We start from the raw sequence: 19,350 nt of genomic DNA on the forward strand, positions 1-19,350 counted from the left end.
GAAGATTAGGAGTGGATTCAGCTGGGCCCTGCTAGGAGTTCTTTGTGCAGCAAGGACTCAAAGGAGCTTGTACTGGGGAGAGGGGCACTGAACCAAGATTCACCCTTGTTAGTCTGACGTCTCTCTGGGAAATGAGGAGTTGAGGGAATAGGGATGACTTGATCTGACTTATCTTTTTCACATTTTGCTGCGAACTTTATTCCCCTGCACAGCTAGCTGTGTGCCTGTTTCTTTGCTGTATTTGCCTTCAGCCCACTGATTTTACTACAAAGCCATGTAAAGCCACAGCTAAGTGACAACAGGTCCGCTTACATTTGCTGCCTAGAGACAATGTTTTAGAGTTGAATTGGTGAGTCTTTTCTTTTTTTTTTTGAGACAGAGTCTCGCTCTGTCGCCCAGGCTGGAGTGCAGTGGCTCGATCTCCGCTCACTGCAACCTTCGCCTCCCGGGTTCACGCTATTCTCCTGCCTCAGCCTCCTGAGTAGCTGGGACTACAGGTGCCCGCCACCACGCCCGGCTAATTTTTTGTATTTTTAATAGAAACGGGGTTTCACCGTGTTAGTCAGGATGGTCTCGGTTTCCTGAGCTCGTGATCCAACCACCTCGGCCTCCCAAAGTGCTGGGATTACAGGTGTGAGCCACTGCACCTGGCCGGTGAGTCTTTATAGATTGTGTTCCACAAATCCAGGGAATGTTAGGAGGCTTAGTTGACCAAATGGAAAGAAGCACTGGGTTAAACACTGCTGCCATTCTGCCGGCCATTTCGGAGGCTAGGAGTGGTTTCGAATCTCTAGGAAGGACACATGGTGAGTGTGGGTGCACAGCTGGGGCCAGACTTTGGGCTTTGCAGAGTATTTCTTGAGTCTAGTGTTCCCTGAAGTACACTTGGGAAATACTGATATGTGCCAGTTGAAAAATAGAACATACTTTGACTCCATAAATTCCTTGGCTATGGCCCTTATTCCAAGTGCAAGACAATTGAATTGCTTCATGCCTCCAGAGGATGTGGGGAATTTGCTGTGGCAGTGAAATATCACTGTCTCAAGCAGGAAAGCTAGTCTAGTAGGTGCCCCAATACTCTGCATTTTGTGCTTAAAAAAGACAATATGTTTCAAGAAACCACTGGGGACACAGTAGGTTGTCAGTTTAATATTGACTTAGAACGGTATTTAGGAAGTAGAACAATTTGCATGATGTTTTTTTTCATCCTCAAAGATCTTATTTTTGATTATTTTTTAAAACTTGCCACATCTCTAAATTTCATTCTTAACTTGTACTTATGTAATGATAAAGGATAAGTACTTCTATTGTTTACCATCTTAATCTCTGCATGGTCTGCTGCTATATACATATCAGTCCTGCTCTTTATGACTTCTAAGCCATGTTGTTTTCCTCTACCTTAATTTCTGTGCATGGCCTGTTGAATGAGTGTATGACCTATGATTATATCATACTTTTCTCTAAAGGGAAGGAGAAAACAAAAGTGAGGATGATTGTGTTATTGGTAGGAAAAACAGGTGAAGACATTTAAAAATAACATTGCAAGCACTAATAATTAGCTGCATTGCAAATTTGGCTGTTTTTTGAGTGCCTTTACCTTTCCCAAAGTAGATTTTTATTTTATTTTCTGATAACATGTCAATACAAATAAAAATGCTTGAATATTTTGCTCATGATTCTTAATGTGACATGTTTTGTGGTTTTGCCTGGACTCTTTAATATTACAGAAACTTTATATGTTCTATTTTTATGTAACTCATTTGACACAAACAAGATAAAGTTTTTGTAAATGGGTGTGACCCACCTTTGCATTTCATTTAAATCAAAACCAAAAGGATAGACTAGGTAATGTGTGGGAGGACCAACGTTTAATCCCCTTTGTTCTAGGGAACTGACTAATGACTTCCACCAGCACATTTTCCTGGGTGAGTATCTGTGTTGGTAAGCAAATCCCCTTTCTTCGCTTACACATAGCAAGGAAAAGTGGCAGCATGGAAAGCTAATTTTGCTCTTCACTGAAGCAGGGAGGATCAGGGAGGCTGTGGTGTTAAACTGCTTCCCCATCTCTCTTGTTTGGCAGACATCTGAAGGATAGCCTGATGTCAGACCTCTCAGAGACCAGCATCCAGGATGGATTTTCATGAGCAAGTGAGAGCAATAGTCAGTTTAAACAACTGGTTAACCAGTTGTTTCCTCTCTAAAAGCAAATGGCTTTTCCCACAGTCTCCAAAGGCTATAGGGATACAACATCTTGTCTCTTGAAATGTTATTAGTTGAGATTGAATGAATGTTGATTCTCTCTATTGTACATTTTCTTACATCCCAGGGCCGCAAATATCGGGAAGTTATCAGCAAAACAGTGCTTTGAAATGGAGACTCAGAGTGAACCACATCACATGAATAGAGTTGATTCTCAGTTATTTGCAGCAGTTGTGTTCTGTAAAATCACAGAGAACACTGAATTAGTGAATACGGAACTACTTCTATAGGAAATACGGGGTTAGGTTCCTATGAGCCTTTGGTCACACTGTTTTTGTAATGTTTTTGTTTACTGATCAATACATCACCTCATTTTATATGTGTTTCTGTTGAAAGATGCCGTATTTATGTTGTTGATTCATTAACTTTGAACCTATGGCGAAGGCCAATAGCACTGTGACTCATGCTGACTGGAGTGCCTCTAACGGGTATTTTTTCCTTAAGGCTTGTCTTCGCCTCCTTGCACTCTCAGGAGCACTAGACAGCCCGGAAGCACTGTACTTGGGTTCATTTTAAAAAGCAACATCACCAACAAGAAGCACAAAAATGGAAAAGCATGGCACTAACTAGACCCCCGTAAGGATACTCTTTTATGGTGTCAGAGCTGAAACAAGACGACAGAACGTTGCCCTGCCTGACCTCAGCTGGGAACATGTGTGTTGAGCAACTCACATTTTTTGCTGCTCTGTGCATGTCCGCAGATACCATGAAAGCTTTGCAAGTATTGATTTTTGGAGGTTACAAATAAATTTTAGGAAGTAGGCAAATTCACAGATACGAGCCTTGAATAATGAGGATTGACTGTATTTTCTGTCAAGCCAAGTCCAAAAAAAGTGATACAAAACTAAGTTCTGTGTTGTGACAAAATTATTTCATAATAACATGACTCTGTGATTCAGACCCACAGCTTTTAAAATAATCACAATTTACATTGCGCTAAAGGGCAAAAACATTTTTCCTAAAAATGTTTGTTTCAGTAAACACAACAAACAAAAACCATTTAGTCCAAATTTAGCTAACACCAAAGAAGAGGGTATAAAATGAGATCTTAGGGTAGGTTTTAACATTAAAGTGTTACTAATTCTCAGTAGTTCAGTGTCTTTATAGAAAATTTTTGACTTCTAAATGAGTTAGGTTTTATTTTATTTTTAATTTTTCTGATATTTTGAGGCCTATGAAGTAATTAATTTTTCTGGCTTTGTTTTGGTATATTGCAAATATGTATTTTAAACATTTGATAATGATATTACAAACTCAAGTGGGTATTTAGAAAACCACACGTGTAATATAATTGAAAACAAGGCAAGCCAGGGATAGGGTCTTCTGATTGCTGGAATGTGAGGCTCACCCGTGGAGCGCAAGGCATATTGTATTTAGCTGTGATAAAGTATTGCTTTTGACATGGGCTTTTTTGTTAACCAGAGTAATGATGGTGCATTGCTGAGCCAAGCAGGAAAGTTTTCTCTGAAAACAGGAGGCTGGATAGTAAATATTTCAGGCTTTACAGGCCAAACGCTCTCTGTGGCAGCTACTCAACTCTGTTGCTGTTGTATGAAAGCAACCATAGCCAACATGTAAATGAATAAACGTGGCTTTGTTCCAATAAAACTTTATTCATGGACATTGAAATCTGAATTTCATATAATTCTCATGTATCACAAAATAGTCTTCTTTCTGTTTTCTCCTACCCATGGAAACTATAAAAACCATCTTTAGCTTGTGGGCAATATAAAAACAGGTGGTGGGACAGATTTGGCCATGGGCTGTAGTTTGCCAGCTCTTTTATTAAACTTCATGTTGTCAAAACTGTGCCATATCACTCTTCCCAATTGCTATATTTCTTATAAATCTGGATGTAAAAATTTTAGAACCTGGGTATCTATACATTAAAAGAGATGTGTGTGTGTATATACATATGTATGTATGTATATGTATTCTATATACATATAGTCTCTCATACTTGCTAGTTAGGCAGTTTGGCAACATGAAAATAGTCCAGACTTGGAAGCAAAATAGATCTAGGAATAGACCCAACCCTGTAACTACTTGTGTGGACTCAGAAAAATTACCTAACCTTTCTAAGTTGGCTTACTTATCCCTGAAAGGGAGCTAATGTGACCCACCTCACATAATTGACGGGGGAAAATTAGATAATGTATGCAAAGGATACCTGGGACATGGAAATATACAAATAAATAGGTTTTTTAAAATTACTAAATTATTCTTTATGAAGAAAAACCTGGTACATGGCTCCATAAGAAATTCGAACCTTCTAATATAGAATATTTTCAATATATTTTGTTCTGTTTCATAAAAATGAACGTGACACATTCCCAGATCAATTTCTTACACGTTTCTTTTTTCCTTTTCCAATGGTACTGTTGGTATTCTCATGTTACTGTTTCCTCTGACCTCAATCTTTTTCGACCTGGATGCTGGCATTTTCAAACATTCCTGTGATTCCCGCTGGGTTCTGCACACACTTGGTATACTTCACTAGAGCAATACCTGAGAGTAGTTCCTTATTTGACAAAAAAAGATTAATTTTGCTTTTGACTCCTTATAAGGGCACTGGCTAGAAAGGTATACATAATGAAAAATTTGCCGGATATCCAGAGTTCACAACAATGGAACCTTGAAAAGAATTCCAAAATCTCTTTATAAGAAACGTATTTAAGATGACCCTCATCTTTTGAGCTGCATGTTTGTTTGTTTGTTGTTTTGATATGGAGTCTCACTCTGTTGCCAGACTGGAGTGCAGTGGCATGATCTTGGCTCACTGCAACTTCCGCCTTCTGGGTTCAAGTGATTCTCTTGCCTCAGCCTCCCGAGTAGCTGGGACTACAGGCGTACGCCACCACATCCAGCTAATTTTTGTATTTTTAGTAGAGATGGAGTTTCACTATGTTGGCCAGGATGGTCTCAATCCCTTGACCTTGTGATCCACCCGCCTCAGCCTCCCAAACTGCTGGGATTACAGGCCACTGCACCCGGCCTGAGCTGCATGTTTTAATCCTCTTGTTTGTTAGAAAAAAAAACAAAGGGAAATCTCTTAATGGTTGGGTGTTTAAAATAGGTAATCTCAGACTATTGTATAGCGTCTAAATTCAGATAGCTTTGTTTAGTCATATTTATTTCACAATAGGAAACTCTCCAGTACAGCTCATGCCTACTTTCTAATTGTATGTATTGAAACAGTTGTATACTAAGTTGTAAACTTGATGAAGCAGCTAATAAAACTTGTACTCATTAGTCCCTTAACAAGTTTCTAAGAAAGAACTAGAAAATGGTTTTAATAAACATAGAAGTTATTGCTTCAAACTTGTGACACACTTTAAATGTATGACATAAGAAACTTTTATTTATATATTATGTATTAATTTTGTATGTATGTATGGGTAGGCATGCACACATAAACGGATCAACAAAGAATGTTTTTCTCTTCTTGACTGTGCAATTCGCGCTTTAAGTCAGTGCTTGAACCTGCCAAGTTTGAGAAGTTTACTTTTTAAAGTTTCTAATTAAACTCAGAGGGGGCAGGAAACGTATTTGTAATCAGATGCTGCCCTTCTTTGCCTCTTGATATTCTAGTTGGAAGACTGAGGGGAGCAAATAAAATTGCAAACAGAAGCTTGTCTTTAATTCTTTTGGCCTTGCTGACAAGTCATCTTGCTGGGAAATCTGGGGCGCACTGGCTTGTTTCTGAGACTGTGTTTGCCTCTAGTCCATAGGGATGAAGGCAGATAGTTGCTGGGAAATCCATGAGTTGTGTCACAGGTTTCCTGGCTTGTTTAGGGAGGAAGAGGCATGATTCTGTGGCAGGGAAGGATCCCATTGCTATGAGCTGTGTTTTTTGAATCTGTCATTTGGCCATTGCTGTCCTGTTCTATTCTTTCATCATTTATGTTTGTTTTTTCCTTAACTAAAGCTTACATTTTATAAAACTGTCTGCAATGCTTAGATACTCCAAAGCATGTGGTAGATAATTTATAAATATGTGGACTAAAAGACTCAGAATTTCTTAGCGTAAAACTTCTGAGAGTCATCCATTCTTTGACATGGTGGATGAAAAACAGATCTGGAGAAGTCTAGATGGCTCTACCAGGTCTCAGATCGTCTCTGCCTTTTTTTTTTTTTTGCACTGTCTTTTGCTTTGGTAGGGGTATGGCCCTGTATAGGTTTAAACAAAACATTATGGATTAAATGTATACATACATATCAAATTAAAAGTCGATCCACATGAGCATGCCTCACATGTACACTGTGTTATACATTCCCTTCAAAGAATAAGGATAATTCCATGTTTACTAGAAGCTTCAGCCATTGTAGTTAATAAAGCAAAATAAAATTTCAATATGAAAGTTAGTTTTGATGAGGAAAGATTTCTTCCGCTCTTCTATCCATGATGTATTCTAAGTGCTTATCACAGTGCCTGGCAGAGGGGTGGCACTCAGTAGAGCCTTGAGTTCATTGAATGAATGAATGCGTGAATGAATAAGAGGGAGGAAGAAGGAAGAGAGGATGGCAAGTGGAGTGAAGGAAGGTCTGATGAACATTTCTGCATTTGGTTTTCAAAATACATTTTTCTAACCACAGCAACCGTGCTCTTGTGTGGCTGGTAGTGGTGGCATCAGCAGCCACCCCTCGGCTGTCCCTGCAGTAGCCATTGTATCAGAGCAGCTTGCAGGTTCCTGCAGTGCCAGTGGTAGCTGTTTCCCAGGAGACAGGATGTGACTGTTATTCAGGGCACCTGTTTTGAGGGCCTCAGGAATGCTTTTTCCTTTACTTGTTCTCAATATTCATTTACCTTTTGTACTCCCAATTGTCTTCTTATAGACTTTAGTAGTAGAAAGAGAAATTAGCAGGGTCCCATTGCAGGAATATCCATGCATATCTTCCTTTCTCTTGTATTGGCAGTGGAAACAATTTATTAAACTTACGAACAGGATGAAGTTTTATTTCATTTCTGTTTTTCTGTTGTGCCTTTCCTCTCCCCGGTGTTATATGTTACTGTATTAGTGTTGTGGCACAGTGTCATCTAGTTTAGCAAGAGTTTCTGGGATGGCTCTGTCCCTGCACTCTAGGAAGCCTCTTGAGCTTTTCCACTCTGGGCTCTGCTGATTGCTTTCTCCAGGTTCATGTCCATCGTATACACAAAATAATGCAGGCCTAGGATCAAAGTTTTTGTCTGAGCAATGTTTAGAAGTGAAAACATCATATTTGGAGTCAGAAAAATTGAGTTTAAAGATTGCATCTATGATAGACTCATTGCATTTATGGACAATTACTTTGTATCTAAAGCTTTTCATTTTTTTTGAAACATGAAATTCTTGATTTTTTTATATGAACTAATGAGATAATGGAATGATATCTTCCTAGTGTATGTAACATATGTGCTTAGTAAATGTTAACTTATAATTACTTTTATAGATTGAAATTGTAACGGAAACCATTGTAGAGTCACATGCAGTAGTAAGAAAAAAAGGAGATCCTCTTGAGTACATGTTATGCCATTTCCCAGAATGCTAACATTTTACAAAACTATGGTACAGTTGTCTTCTGTACAGTTGTACAAATATATACAATTAGTTCTGTACAATTTTGTTACCTGAATAGGCTTGTGTATCTCCCACCGCAGTGAAGATGCTAAACAATTCCACCAGCACAAGGAGTGGTGGTGATGTCCTTTTGTAAGCAAACCCATCTCCCTTCTGCCTCATCTTCCTCCATTCCTACCCCTGGCAACCACTAATTTGTCCTCCATTTCTAAAATCTTAACGTTACAAAATGTTCCATAAATGGAATCAGAGTACATGATCTTTGGGGATTGGTGTTTTTCACTCAGCATAGTTATGGGGAAGTTCACCCAAGTTGTTAGGTACATCATTAATTCGCTCCTTTTTATTGCTGAGTAGTATTTAATACTGTGGATGGACCACAGTGTATTATTTACCAGTTGAAGGACATCTGGGCTGTTTCTGTTGTTTGGCTATTATGAATAAAGCTCCTATAAACACGATGTGCACAAATTTTTATATGAATGAAAGTTTACATTTCTCTGGGATGAATCTCCAAGAGAGCAATGGTTAGGTTGTGTTTTAAGACTTACCATCATGAGTCATGGTTCCCTGGTGAGATAGTTTCATTCTGTATGTAAATGGAGGTAAAAATAACATTCATGTGGATCTTTTAAATGATAGCCTGACAACTGACACTTAGTAATCAATTAATCAGATTAAGAAAATTGATAACCCTTTTACTCGTTCGTTCGTTCGTTCTTTTTTTGAGACTGAATTTTGTTCTTGTTGCCCAGGCTGGAGTGCAATGGCACAATCTCGGCTCACTGCAACCTCCGCCTCCTGGATTCAAACGATTCTCCTGTGTCAGCCCCCTGAGTAGCTGGGATTACAGGCTTAGGCCACCACGTCCACCTAATTTTTGTATTTTTAGTAGAGATGGGGTTTTACCATATTGGCCAGGCTAGTCTCGAACTCTTGACCTCAGGTGATCTGCCTGCCTCGGCCTCCCAAAGTGCTAGGATTATAGGCCTGAGCCACCATGCCCAGCCCTGGTTCTTTCTTTTTTGCCTTAATTTCTCTGAAGTGGCTCTACCATCTCAAGAAAGTCTACCATTCTTAGAACCTCCAGGCATGTAGGCCTTTTCCTCTTCTCTTGCTTCTCCAATTATCAAAGAATAGCTAATGCCCTCTTGATTTTGCCACTGTGGACATTTTTATATTGTTTTTCCTTTGATTCACAGCTCTACTGTCTGATGTTCAGTTATCATAGTCTCTTCACTGCATTATTAATAGGCTGTGTTTCCTTGTGTCTCTGTTCTAAAGTGGTCTTCTGCAACCCGGCCACAGCTGACCTTTGTGTCAGTAGGTCCCAATTCTCCCCTTGAAGGCCATGGTCACGACCACCTCAGGGCCTTCACGTGTGCCCAGGACTGAGCCTGGTCCTCTTCACACTGTTAGCTCCTTCTCATCCTGCAGCTGTTGGTGCAAATTTTAGCTCCTCATGGGAGGTCCTCCAGGTGTATATTCTTCTAGTACCCTGCACTCTTCTTTCATTACACTTGCTGTATTTTTTTTTTTTTCACTTATGTAAAACTTACTACCCCACATGGTCCAGTGTGGTCAGAGAGTTACTTTCAGAACCTTCAGAAAAGGTTTAGATCACTTAAAGCAATCTAAATCTTAAGGTTGTCCCTGGATGGAAAACAACTACAATCCTAATGTATGTATGGCAGTGGGTTTAACGTACAGTGCAACCTTAAAAGTCTTCTTTAGACTTTGTTTCATGTTCAGGATCTCTCACAAGCTCGACTCTAGCTTTGGGTGGGGAATCCTTTCTATTTGCCGAAACTCGTGGAGAGGGAACCCCAAAGCCTCTTCCATCTCCATGTCCCCATCTCCCATCCAAGCAGTTTACTCACCAACAAGTTACCGTCTGTGCCAACTCACTATCCTGTGAGCTTCCTTGCTTTTCCTACGGTGTACGTGCCATCCCCCACAACCCCCTGAAGTATCCTTTCACTGTGGGTTTTCTAAATTGGGCTTCTGTCTAACCCATTCACTACCTACTGACCTCCCTGAAGACTGGGGTGGGGTCTTGCCTATCTTTGTAGTCTAGAACCTGGAATATTGACTAGCAGATGTTACGCACATTAATGAATGAATTGGTGAAAGAATAAATGAAATTATATGTCTTATATATAGCAGATACTTGAAAAAAGTTAGACGAAATGAATAAATAATGTAAATCTTTCTTAATTTTCCAGGTGATTTTTGAAGTGATAACTTCTGGACATCAAGGCTATCTCGCTATCGATGAGGTGAAGGTGTTAGGACATCCGTGTAGTAAGTTGTCTTTACTTGTAAATATTTGGGTACATCATTGGGGGCATATTTACATGATGAATGAAGAGAAGGGCTGAAAACCTGTGAAGAGGTCATCCTGCCAAGATAGTTCCCTGACAGACCTGTATGTGTTGGTTTGCCAGCCCAGAAATCCGAAAGCATGTCCTTAGTGTAAATGCCATGGTTTGTATAAGTCTAAGTATTTTAAAATTTGGTTCAGTAATGGGGAATCAAGGAATTCTTTGGCACGCTCAGACATCTTTGCAAAGAACCTGTTTATTTCTTGCCATGGACTTTGGAATTCCCTTTTCAGTAGTAGCACAAGGTTAAATATTGAGAATCTGCATTTTGTTTCTAAGTCCAGTATGTTTTTGGCACAGTTCCTTAGTATTTATTACATGGTTTCAGATGATATAGCTGCAAACAGGCCTGGGATCTGTCAAATATAAGATACCTACCTAAACCTGGGGATCCCAGAAATGGCCTGCTCTTCATCTTTTAAAGATTAGTACTTTAAAATAGTACAATTGGTGATAAGCATATAATTTAAAAAATATCTACTACGAACAACGAACAGTTTATCATATTTGTATGTGAACCTTTTTCCTTAAAATAGTACAGATTGGTAGATCTATTTCTCCCCAGACCCCGCCCCCCAGGGGCCACCACAGTGGTGAGCTGGTTGTTGCACCTGTTATGGCTTCTAGTCTGCACACAGCAATAGACTGTAGCTGCTTGAAGCAGAAAAGGCATCCTATTGAAAGAGAATTGGAGGGCAGTGGTATTCCTGATATCACTGGTAGTCTAGACTCAGATGATGAGCAGGCCCCCAAAGTGAGGCTATGCAAGCAGCCACAGCAAGCACTATGGCAGTGGAGCCAGCTGCGAGGTCAAGGGGAACTGGTGCTGTGTCTCTGCGCACCTTACCCTTGGAAGATGACCCTTGCCCTAGACATTCTGCACTGACTCTGGGCCTTGGCATCTTTGGCTTTAGGTGCAAAACCCTGAGGGGCATAGTCAGAGTGAGCGAGCTAGATCACGCACTCATTCATGCCTGGCAATTGGTGTGACTAGGCATGTGAGTTGTTCACTTTTCCCACTCTGTCAAGGGAGCTGGGCCTCAACTTTTACCGAGAAACATACAGTGCCGAGCAACTGAACACTGCAAATGTGTGTGTGTGTGTGTGTGTGTGTGTATGTACACTCTTTCTCATAATCCCCATGGGTTTATAAAAGCAAAAAAGTAAGGATTGCCTTTTGTAAATGCTAATGAATGGTTTCCAACCATACAAATTTCTCTGTATTCCAACTTTTTTTTTTTTTACTTAGTGTTAGATTTTTTAGGTCAATCCATGGTATTCTATCATATGGATTTACTAGTTCTATTTTTCTAGTATTTTATGAACATTTAGTGTTCCCCCCCCCATTTTTCTATATTAAATATTGCTGCAGTGAGCGTTAGGGATGTGCCTCCTGGTGCAGTGTTGAGAGCCTCAGTGGAGTGTGTTCTTAGAGGCTGAATTGCGGGGATGTAGTGCAGACACATTTTTAATTTTTTTGGATGCTGCCAAAATGCTATGAAAAGTGTCTGAACCAGTTTATAATCCCACCAACAATGCATGGTGGCTTTATTTTCCCTATATCTTTGTTCAAAATTGATGTTACCAGACTTCAACTTTTTGGCCATCTGAGGGATGGTAACCTGCTTTATTTTTAGGATCTCTGGCATGAAAGAGAAACTGGCTAGTTCATACATTTCACGGGTCTTTCCTGATGAACCCTACCCAAAATTATGAAAGAGTAGCTATATCTACAATAATAAAAATAGAAACATTTGCAGGAGTGGCTCAGCTTTTTATTGCATGGATTCGAATAGATCACCAGGACCCTCTTTGTAAGCTTTATAGAGAAGGCCTGTGTGGTTGTTACCTGTTGAAGGTATCACAACACAGGTGTCTAAATTCCATCTAAAGGGGTTTTGCTCTCTCTCATATCTTTATTTGGTGCTTTGAAGCTTGCCAAACGTTGAAGATAACAGAAAGCAATCATTTGTTCATTACAAAGGCAGATGTTACTTTTGTGTCATGTTACATTTGTCTTTTCTTCTATTGTCAGCAAAACTGGGGAGTTCAAGAAGATTCCCTGTCCCCTCCCAGGAAAACCATCAAGGCTGTACCTAATTGAAACAGCAGGGTAAATTTAGGAAGCAGAATGCAATTACCTGAGCTGGAACTCAGCCAAATCCTTGGAGTAATAGCCTCCAGCTAGGAAATGCCATGAGATCTTCTAATATGCACAAAGTTCATGGTCTCTGATTCACTTCTTACTAGGAGGTTAAAAAAATAAGAGCCAGTAATTGCATGCCTACTAAGTGCTGAGCACTCTAATGAAATAGTCTGCCTCCTTGTTTCTTAGAGCAGAGCTCATGGCGAGGCAGGTGTACTGGGTGCAGGTGTGGTGGCTGAGTCAAGGCTGCACATGGCTTTCTATTACATATCCTGGGCTCCTTCTTCCACATCTGGCCACTAGCCAACATAATAGCTCCTGAAGTGTAGCCCCTTCCATTTTACTGGATTTTAGTCATTGTGTGCAGCAAAGACCTAAAGACTTCATGCTTATCAGTGCCTTCCTAAATCGTGTCTCATGCAATTTTGTTCTTCCCATAGGAGATAGCTTCCTATGGCTATAGAAATGGTGTTTATGTTCTCTCCTTTGGAGAATACCTGTGCTAATACCTAACTGGCTTTGGGAACTGCTGTGAGGGCACAGAATTGCAAAACAGGCTCTGTACCAAGGTGATGTATGGTACAACAGTGTTGTGAACTGTAAGCCTTAAATGGTTTTGATGATAGCTCTTCCTTAGCTATTTTTTCCTGAATCTCTATGTTAATGGGGAAAACATGCAAATAAAGATTTTAAAGAAGGCAATAGTTTGTTCTTAAAATGGAAAGCTTTACAGGTAATATTTTATGAGATTTCTTATCAGGATTTCATAATAATGAATTATTTTGAAATTTTGATGTTCATTAAATTTAAATCCTAAAGTAGCATTAATATTTTATATCTAAAACTATGCTTTCCAAATGGCTGCAAAATTGCTGAATCTCATTTGCTTCACTGTAAAGGCTCTTATTTGGATTCATATAGGTTTATGAGTAGGCATTACAACATTTTTTAATATTAGATATTCTGATACAAGTATACAGTTGCTCATAAAGTTGACTTTAATGTAGTGACAATAAGATGCAAGATCAGCCTGAAATGTGGAGATGACTGTGCAGAATCAGCAGCTCTCTAGCGTACAACCACTTCTGATAAACAGATAATTTTAGCATTTGGTATGCACACTAAAAATATATTTGGAATTTGGTTCAATAATCCTGGTAAGAAAAGAGGCGTTTTATTATAATAGCTTCCTAATGTTGTCTCCTGTTCTTAAATACATTGTGAGCTGTGCATATATGGGCATTTCTCTTATTACCTTGTGGTACTGATAATGTATTTTTATGTCTTAAAAGCCATATGTAATTTTAATAGATTTATTGACATATCACTCACATAATTTATCCATAAAGTATACAATTCAATAGTTTTTAGTTTATTCACAGAGTTATGTAACCACGACCATAATCAGATTTAAAATATCTTCAACATCCACCAAAAGACCCAGTACTCATTAATAGTCATTCTTCATTTTCTCTTGTTACTGGTGGAGGTTGTCCAGGTCCTTGGTGTCTTGAACAAAGATTTGGACAAAACGCACAAACAAAGCAAGGAAAGAATGAAGCAACAAAAGCAGAGATTTATTGAAAATGAAAGCACCCTCCACAGGATGGGAGCAGTCCGAGCAAGTGGCTCAAGATCCTCATGACTGAATTTTCTGGGGTTTAAAATACCCTGTAGAGGTTTCCCATTGGTTACCTGGTGTACACCCTATGTAACTGAAGTAGTGGTCCATAATCAGTCTGATTGGTTGTGGGAGGGGACCAATCAGAGGCTGAAGTGAAGATACAAAGTTACACCCTCTGCAAACATCTGATTGGTTGCAGAAAGTGACCAATCAGAGACTGAAGTGCAGTTACAAAGTTATACTCCTATGCAAATGAAAGCTTGGCCCAAGACCAGCCTGATTAGTTGTGGTAGGTGATCAATCAGAGGTACTTTCAATTTTTCATCTGCCACCCAGAAAAAGTGGGGAGAGGCAGTGTGCAAAGGAAGTAGTTTCTGGTCCTTTTGTCACTTGGGTGTGGAAAGTTGGGATTTTCCTTTTGATTTAGTTCTAGGAAGTCAGCATGATTTGGCCTTAGGTTCCCTGCCTCTAGACTGTATTCTCCTGACTTACTCTGGCCACCACTCGTAGCCCTAGGCAAACATTAATTTGCTTGTCCTCTCTGTAGATTTGCTTGTTCTCCGTATTCATTTAAATGCAGTCGCACTATATGTGGCCCTTTGTGTCTGGCTTCTTTCACTTAGCATGTTTCAAAGTTCATCAATGTTGTAGTGTACATCAATATTTCACTCCTTCTTAAAACCGAATAGTATTTTATTGTATGGATATACCACATTTTATGTAAGCATGCATCAGTTGATGGACATTCAGGTTGTTTTCACCTTTGGGCTATTGGGAATAATGCTGCTGTGAACATTTGTTATCAGTTCTCTTGGGTATCATTCTTTCAGATGTATACTTAGGAGTAGAATTGCTGGGTCACATTGTAACTCTGTTTTTAGCATTTTGAAGAACTGTGAAGTTGTTTTTTAAATTGGCTGCACCATTTTCCATTTGAAACAGCAGTGTATGATTTCAATTGCTTCATATTCTTGCGAATATTTATGTCTTTAAAAAGATAGCCATCCTTGTGAGTTTCAGGTGGCACCTGTCTATAGTTTGGATTACCTAATGGCTAATGATGCTGTGCATCTTTCCATGTGCTTATTGGCCATTTATATGTATGTTTGAGAGAAATGTCTATTCAGATCCTTTCCTCATTTTTAATTATTTATCTTTTTATTATTCAGTTGTAAGAGGTTTTTATATATCTACATACAAATTCCTTATCAGACATATGATTTGAAAACATTTCCCCCCAGTCTGTGAGTTGTTTTTTCATTTTCTTGATGGCATCCTTTACAGCACAAAGGTTTAAATTTTGATAAAGTCCAATTTTCCGTTTTTTCTTTGATTACTTCTGCCATTTCTGTTATTTGGAGTTGTATCTAATAATTCTTCTAAGATCATGAAGCTTTTCTATGTTTTTTCCAAAGAGTTTTATGGTTTCAATTTTTTTTTGTTTTTTTTTTTTTTTTTTTTGAGATGGAGTCTCTCTCACCCAGGGTGGAGTGCAGTGGTGTGATCTCAGCTCACTGCAACCTCAACCTCCACGTTCAAGTGATTCTCCTGCCTCAGCCTCCCGAGTAACTGGAATTACAGGTGTCTGCCACCAAACCCGGCTAATTCTGTATTTTTAGTAGAGATGGAGTTTCACCATTTTGGCCAGGCTGGTCTCGAACTCTTGACCTCAGGTGTTCCACCTGCCTCGGCCTCCCAGAGTACTGGGATTACAGGCATGAGCCACTGTGCCCAGCCTGTAGTTTCAATTCTTACTTACAGATCTGTGAGCTATTTGAGTTAATATTTGTGCATGGTGTAAGAAAGTGGTGAAACTTCATTCTTTTGCATATGGATATGCAGTTATTCCAGCACCATTTGTTGACACACTGTTCTTTCCCCGTTAAATTGCCTTGGTACCCTTGTTGAAAATTAATTAATAAAGACTTATTTCTGGACCCTCTATTCAGTTGATCTATATGACTATTCTGCTACAAGTATGATACTATTTTGATTACTGTAACTTTTTAGTAAATTTTGAAATTTGGATCAGTGGGTCTTCCAAGTTTGTTCTTTTCTCATTATTGTTTTGGCTATTCTGAATCCCTTGTAATTTCTTTTCTTTTTTTTTGAGATGGAGTCTGGGTCTGTCGCCCAGGCTGGAGTGCCGTGGCACTATCTTGGCTCACTGCAGGCTCCGCCTCCCAAGTTCAAGCCATTCTCCTGCCTCAGCCTCTCAGGTAGCTGGGACTACAGGCACCCACCACCTCGCCCGGCAATTTTTTTTTTTTTTTTTTTTTTGTACTTTCAGTAGAGACGGGGTGTCACTGTGTTAGCCTGAATGGTCTTGATCTCCTGACCTCCTGATCCGCCCACCTCAGCCTCCCAAAGTGCTGGGATTGCAGGCGTGAGCCACCGCGCCAAGCCAATCCCTTGTACTTTCAAATGAATTTGAGAATCAGCTTATCAATTTCATTCAAAAAGGTTCAGCTGGAGTATTGATAGGGATTGTGTTGAATCTGTAGACTGGTTTGGGTGAGGGGTTATTGCTATTTTAAGATTATCAGAATTTGTGATCTGTGAATGTGTGATGTCTTTCCTTTTATTGAAGTCTTTTAAAATTTCCTTTAATAGTGTTTGTAGTTTTCAGAGTACAAGTTCTATTCTTCATTTGTTAAATTTATTCCTAAGTATTTTATTTTGGAGTTGTTTTACATAGAATTGTTTTCTTAATTTTATTTTTGGATTGTTCATTTCTAGCTTGTAGAAATGCAATTGATTTTGTGTATTGATCTTGTATCCCGAGATCTTGATGAACTTTCTTATTAGCTCTAATTGGTTTTTTGGTGGATCCATACGATTTTCTTTATACAAAATTGTGTTGTCTTCAAGTAGGGTATCCAGATTCCTATTTTAACAACCTAGGTGAATTTTATTACTTTTCTTGCTAGTTTGCCATGGCTAAAACCTCCAGTACAATGTTGAATAAAAGCGAAAAGAACAGAAGTGCTTGTCTTGTTCCTCATCTTAGGAGGAAAGCTTTCAATCTTTCAGCATGATGTTGGCTGTGGTGTTTTGTAAGTGCTTGTTTTTAGGAAGAAAGTTCCTTTTTCTTCCTAGGTTGTTGAATGTTTTTATCAAGAAATGCTGCTGGGTTTTAGCAAATCCTTTTTCTCTATCAGATTATTACATAGTTTCTCTCCTATATTCTGGCATATTATATTGATTAATTTTGGGATGTTAAAACAACCTAGCAGTCCTGGAACACATCTCATTTGGGCATGGTGTATAATCTTTTTTTATATGTTGCCATGTAGCAATGAAACATTATACAAAGTTACTGGGATATATGATACCTTGAATTCTGAAATCTTAAAATTATACAGAATCATGCCATATTATTATGATGCCAATTTAAAAATAAAATAATACAGTGAAAAAGAGATAAAGCCCTTCTAAACTTCCATGTGCTGTATATTGGATAAATTGAATACAAAATCCAAGACTGTCCTGTATTATTACTTGGACAATAGGAAATAAGTCAGCAATTTCTTTAAATATTAAAGTTTATAATATGGCCTCCTAAATTCAAAGTTATTCTTATTTTTAAAAATAGTATTTTCCTTATTAATTTGTGTAGCCACACATTGCTTACCACTCCCAAATTTAGATTTTTAATGAAGATTTATTAAATAGTGTGATTGAAATAAGAATAACAGTGACAGAGCACAAATTAGAATTGTTTTCGGAATTATGTTCTGCCGAATAAAAACAGATTCATGTGCTTTGGTTGAGAGATGTGTGGGATTCAGAATTAACCTTTCATTTTAAACATGTGGGAACACAATTTGGACTTTTCTCCAAAGGAATATCATTCTTCTTAAGATACAGTCGACTTCTAAAAGTTATTTATATGTAGTGGCTACCTTAGTTTTCTCTGATAAGAATGTTGAATCTGTTTTTCCACTTGAAAAGTTATTCCACTGAAGCCTATTCTTACCTTCCAAGGAAAACAAAACTGACTTTTACCTGAAACATGTCAGGAGAAAAATTTTCTGCTTCTATCACAAGAATTACTTGACTTTTTTTGACCTATAATTTCATTCGTACAATGAAGATAACAATAATGTTTTTCTCAGTGAGTAAATATAGGGACTACATTAGTTAATGTACATAAAGAATTTATCACAATGCTTACCACATTCTAAGAATTTAATTAATGTTAGCTATTATTAATATTCTTATTAGGCACTACATTGTGATAGACTTGCTAGAATTAGTTAGCTGCTAATGGTAAACCTCTAAATAGCTAAAATGATTGATATCCTAGATGGGGAAATTTAGTTGTATGTCCATTGTTAAATTCAAAAAATGTTTGCAAAATATATTGGTTCTCAGTATTAGAGTAAGCAGTACCAGGCTGTTCTTTTTGGCAGCAATTTGCTTCCTTGTTTGTGATGATATGTTACACAAATAGAGACAAAAATATTAACTCTGTTTATTCTGGTGGTTGGGCATGCATCCCGTACATTTCAACCTATGTCACTACATTAAAAAGTAAGTTAAAGCAAAAGGGGGTTAGGACATAGTCCTCTTGTTCCACTTTAGTTTGCACTTTGATCTCACAAATTACTCTTCTCTGATTTTGTTGCTAGTATTTTTATGCAGACTTTGAAGAATCAGTAATAATGAAACATCTACAGAACGATTTATATCTTGGTCAATGATAATTATTGGCTTTGGGATCAAAGGCTTATTTGAGATCAATTAATACCTAAAAACCTCTATTTCTTAGTAAGAAGCAAAGAATATGGAAGCGATGGGAGGATTGGAGAATTGTACTAAGAACCTGTTTGTTATTCATGGAAGATATTTAGTTTTTAAATCTCCTACAGGTTTTAGAAGAAAGCTGGCATAGCATTTTGAAAGGGTATCCAGGAGACAAACGGGCCGATAAATTTGGAGAGAGAGAGAGAGAATGTTTCTTTCTGAATATGAGATAGATTGAAATTTCTATTCTAAAGGTGGTATACACCTGATATTACAATTAAAGTAGTATTGCAAGGTTCAGAGCATACAGCTCAGCATGGGATCTAAACTTTTCTGGCTGTCAAGCTCTTTTTCTTGGGTCCTTTTCCAGGTTCCAGTGATAGATCAGTTATTCTAAATAGTAAGGAACATTTTTGAGGGCTAAGTACGAGGCACAGAGAATGCCTTGGCTTCATCATCTTATTTGTTCTTTATATCAACACTGCAAAATAGGTACTTTAAAAAAATCTCCATTTTACAAATAAAAAAATTTTGTGAAGATTGAGGTTTAAGAACTTTTGCATATATTCAGAGATAGTAAAGGACTGAAGGAAGTATTGATGCTTGAACACAAATGTGCTGAAATCCAAA

At 38.3% G+C, this 19,350-nt stretch overlaps 1 protein-coding gene across 6 annotated transcripts in view; it reads left to right on the forward strand.

Moving 5' to 3' along the window:
* The window catches only part of PTPRM (protein tyrosine phosphatase receptor type M), an 835,753-nt gene that overhangs the window by 331,707 nt on the left and 484,696 nt on the right, over nucleotides 1-19,350 (forward strand). For all 6 annotated transcript variants that reach the window (XM_050767360.1, XM_050767362.1, XM_050767361.1 and 3 more), the window contains exon 4: nucleotides 10,043-10,121. In XM_050767360.1, coding sequence (XP_050623317.1) covers nucleotides 10,043-10,121 — 79 coding nt within the window. The remainder of the gene's footprint in view (nucleotides 1-10,042; nucleotides 10,122-19,350) is intronic.

The sequence above is a fragment of the Macaca thibetana genome, chromosome 18 (genome assembly GCF_024542745.1).
Source record: "Macaca thibetana thibetana isolate TM-01 chromosome 18, ASM2454274v1, whole genome shotgun sequence".
Classification (NCBI taxonomy): Eukaryota; Metazoa; Chordata; class Mammalia; order Primates; family Cercopithecidae; genus Macaca; species Macaca thibetana.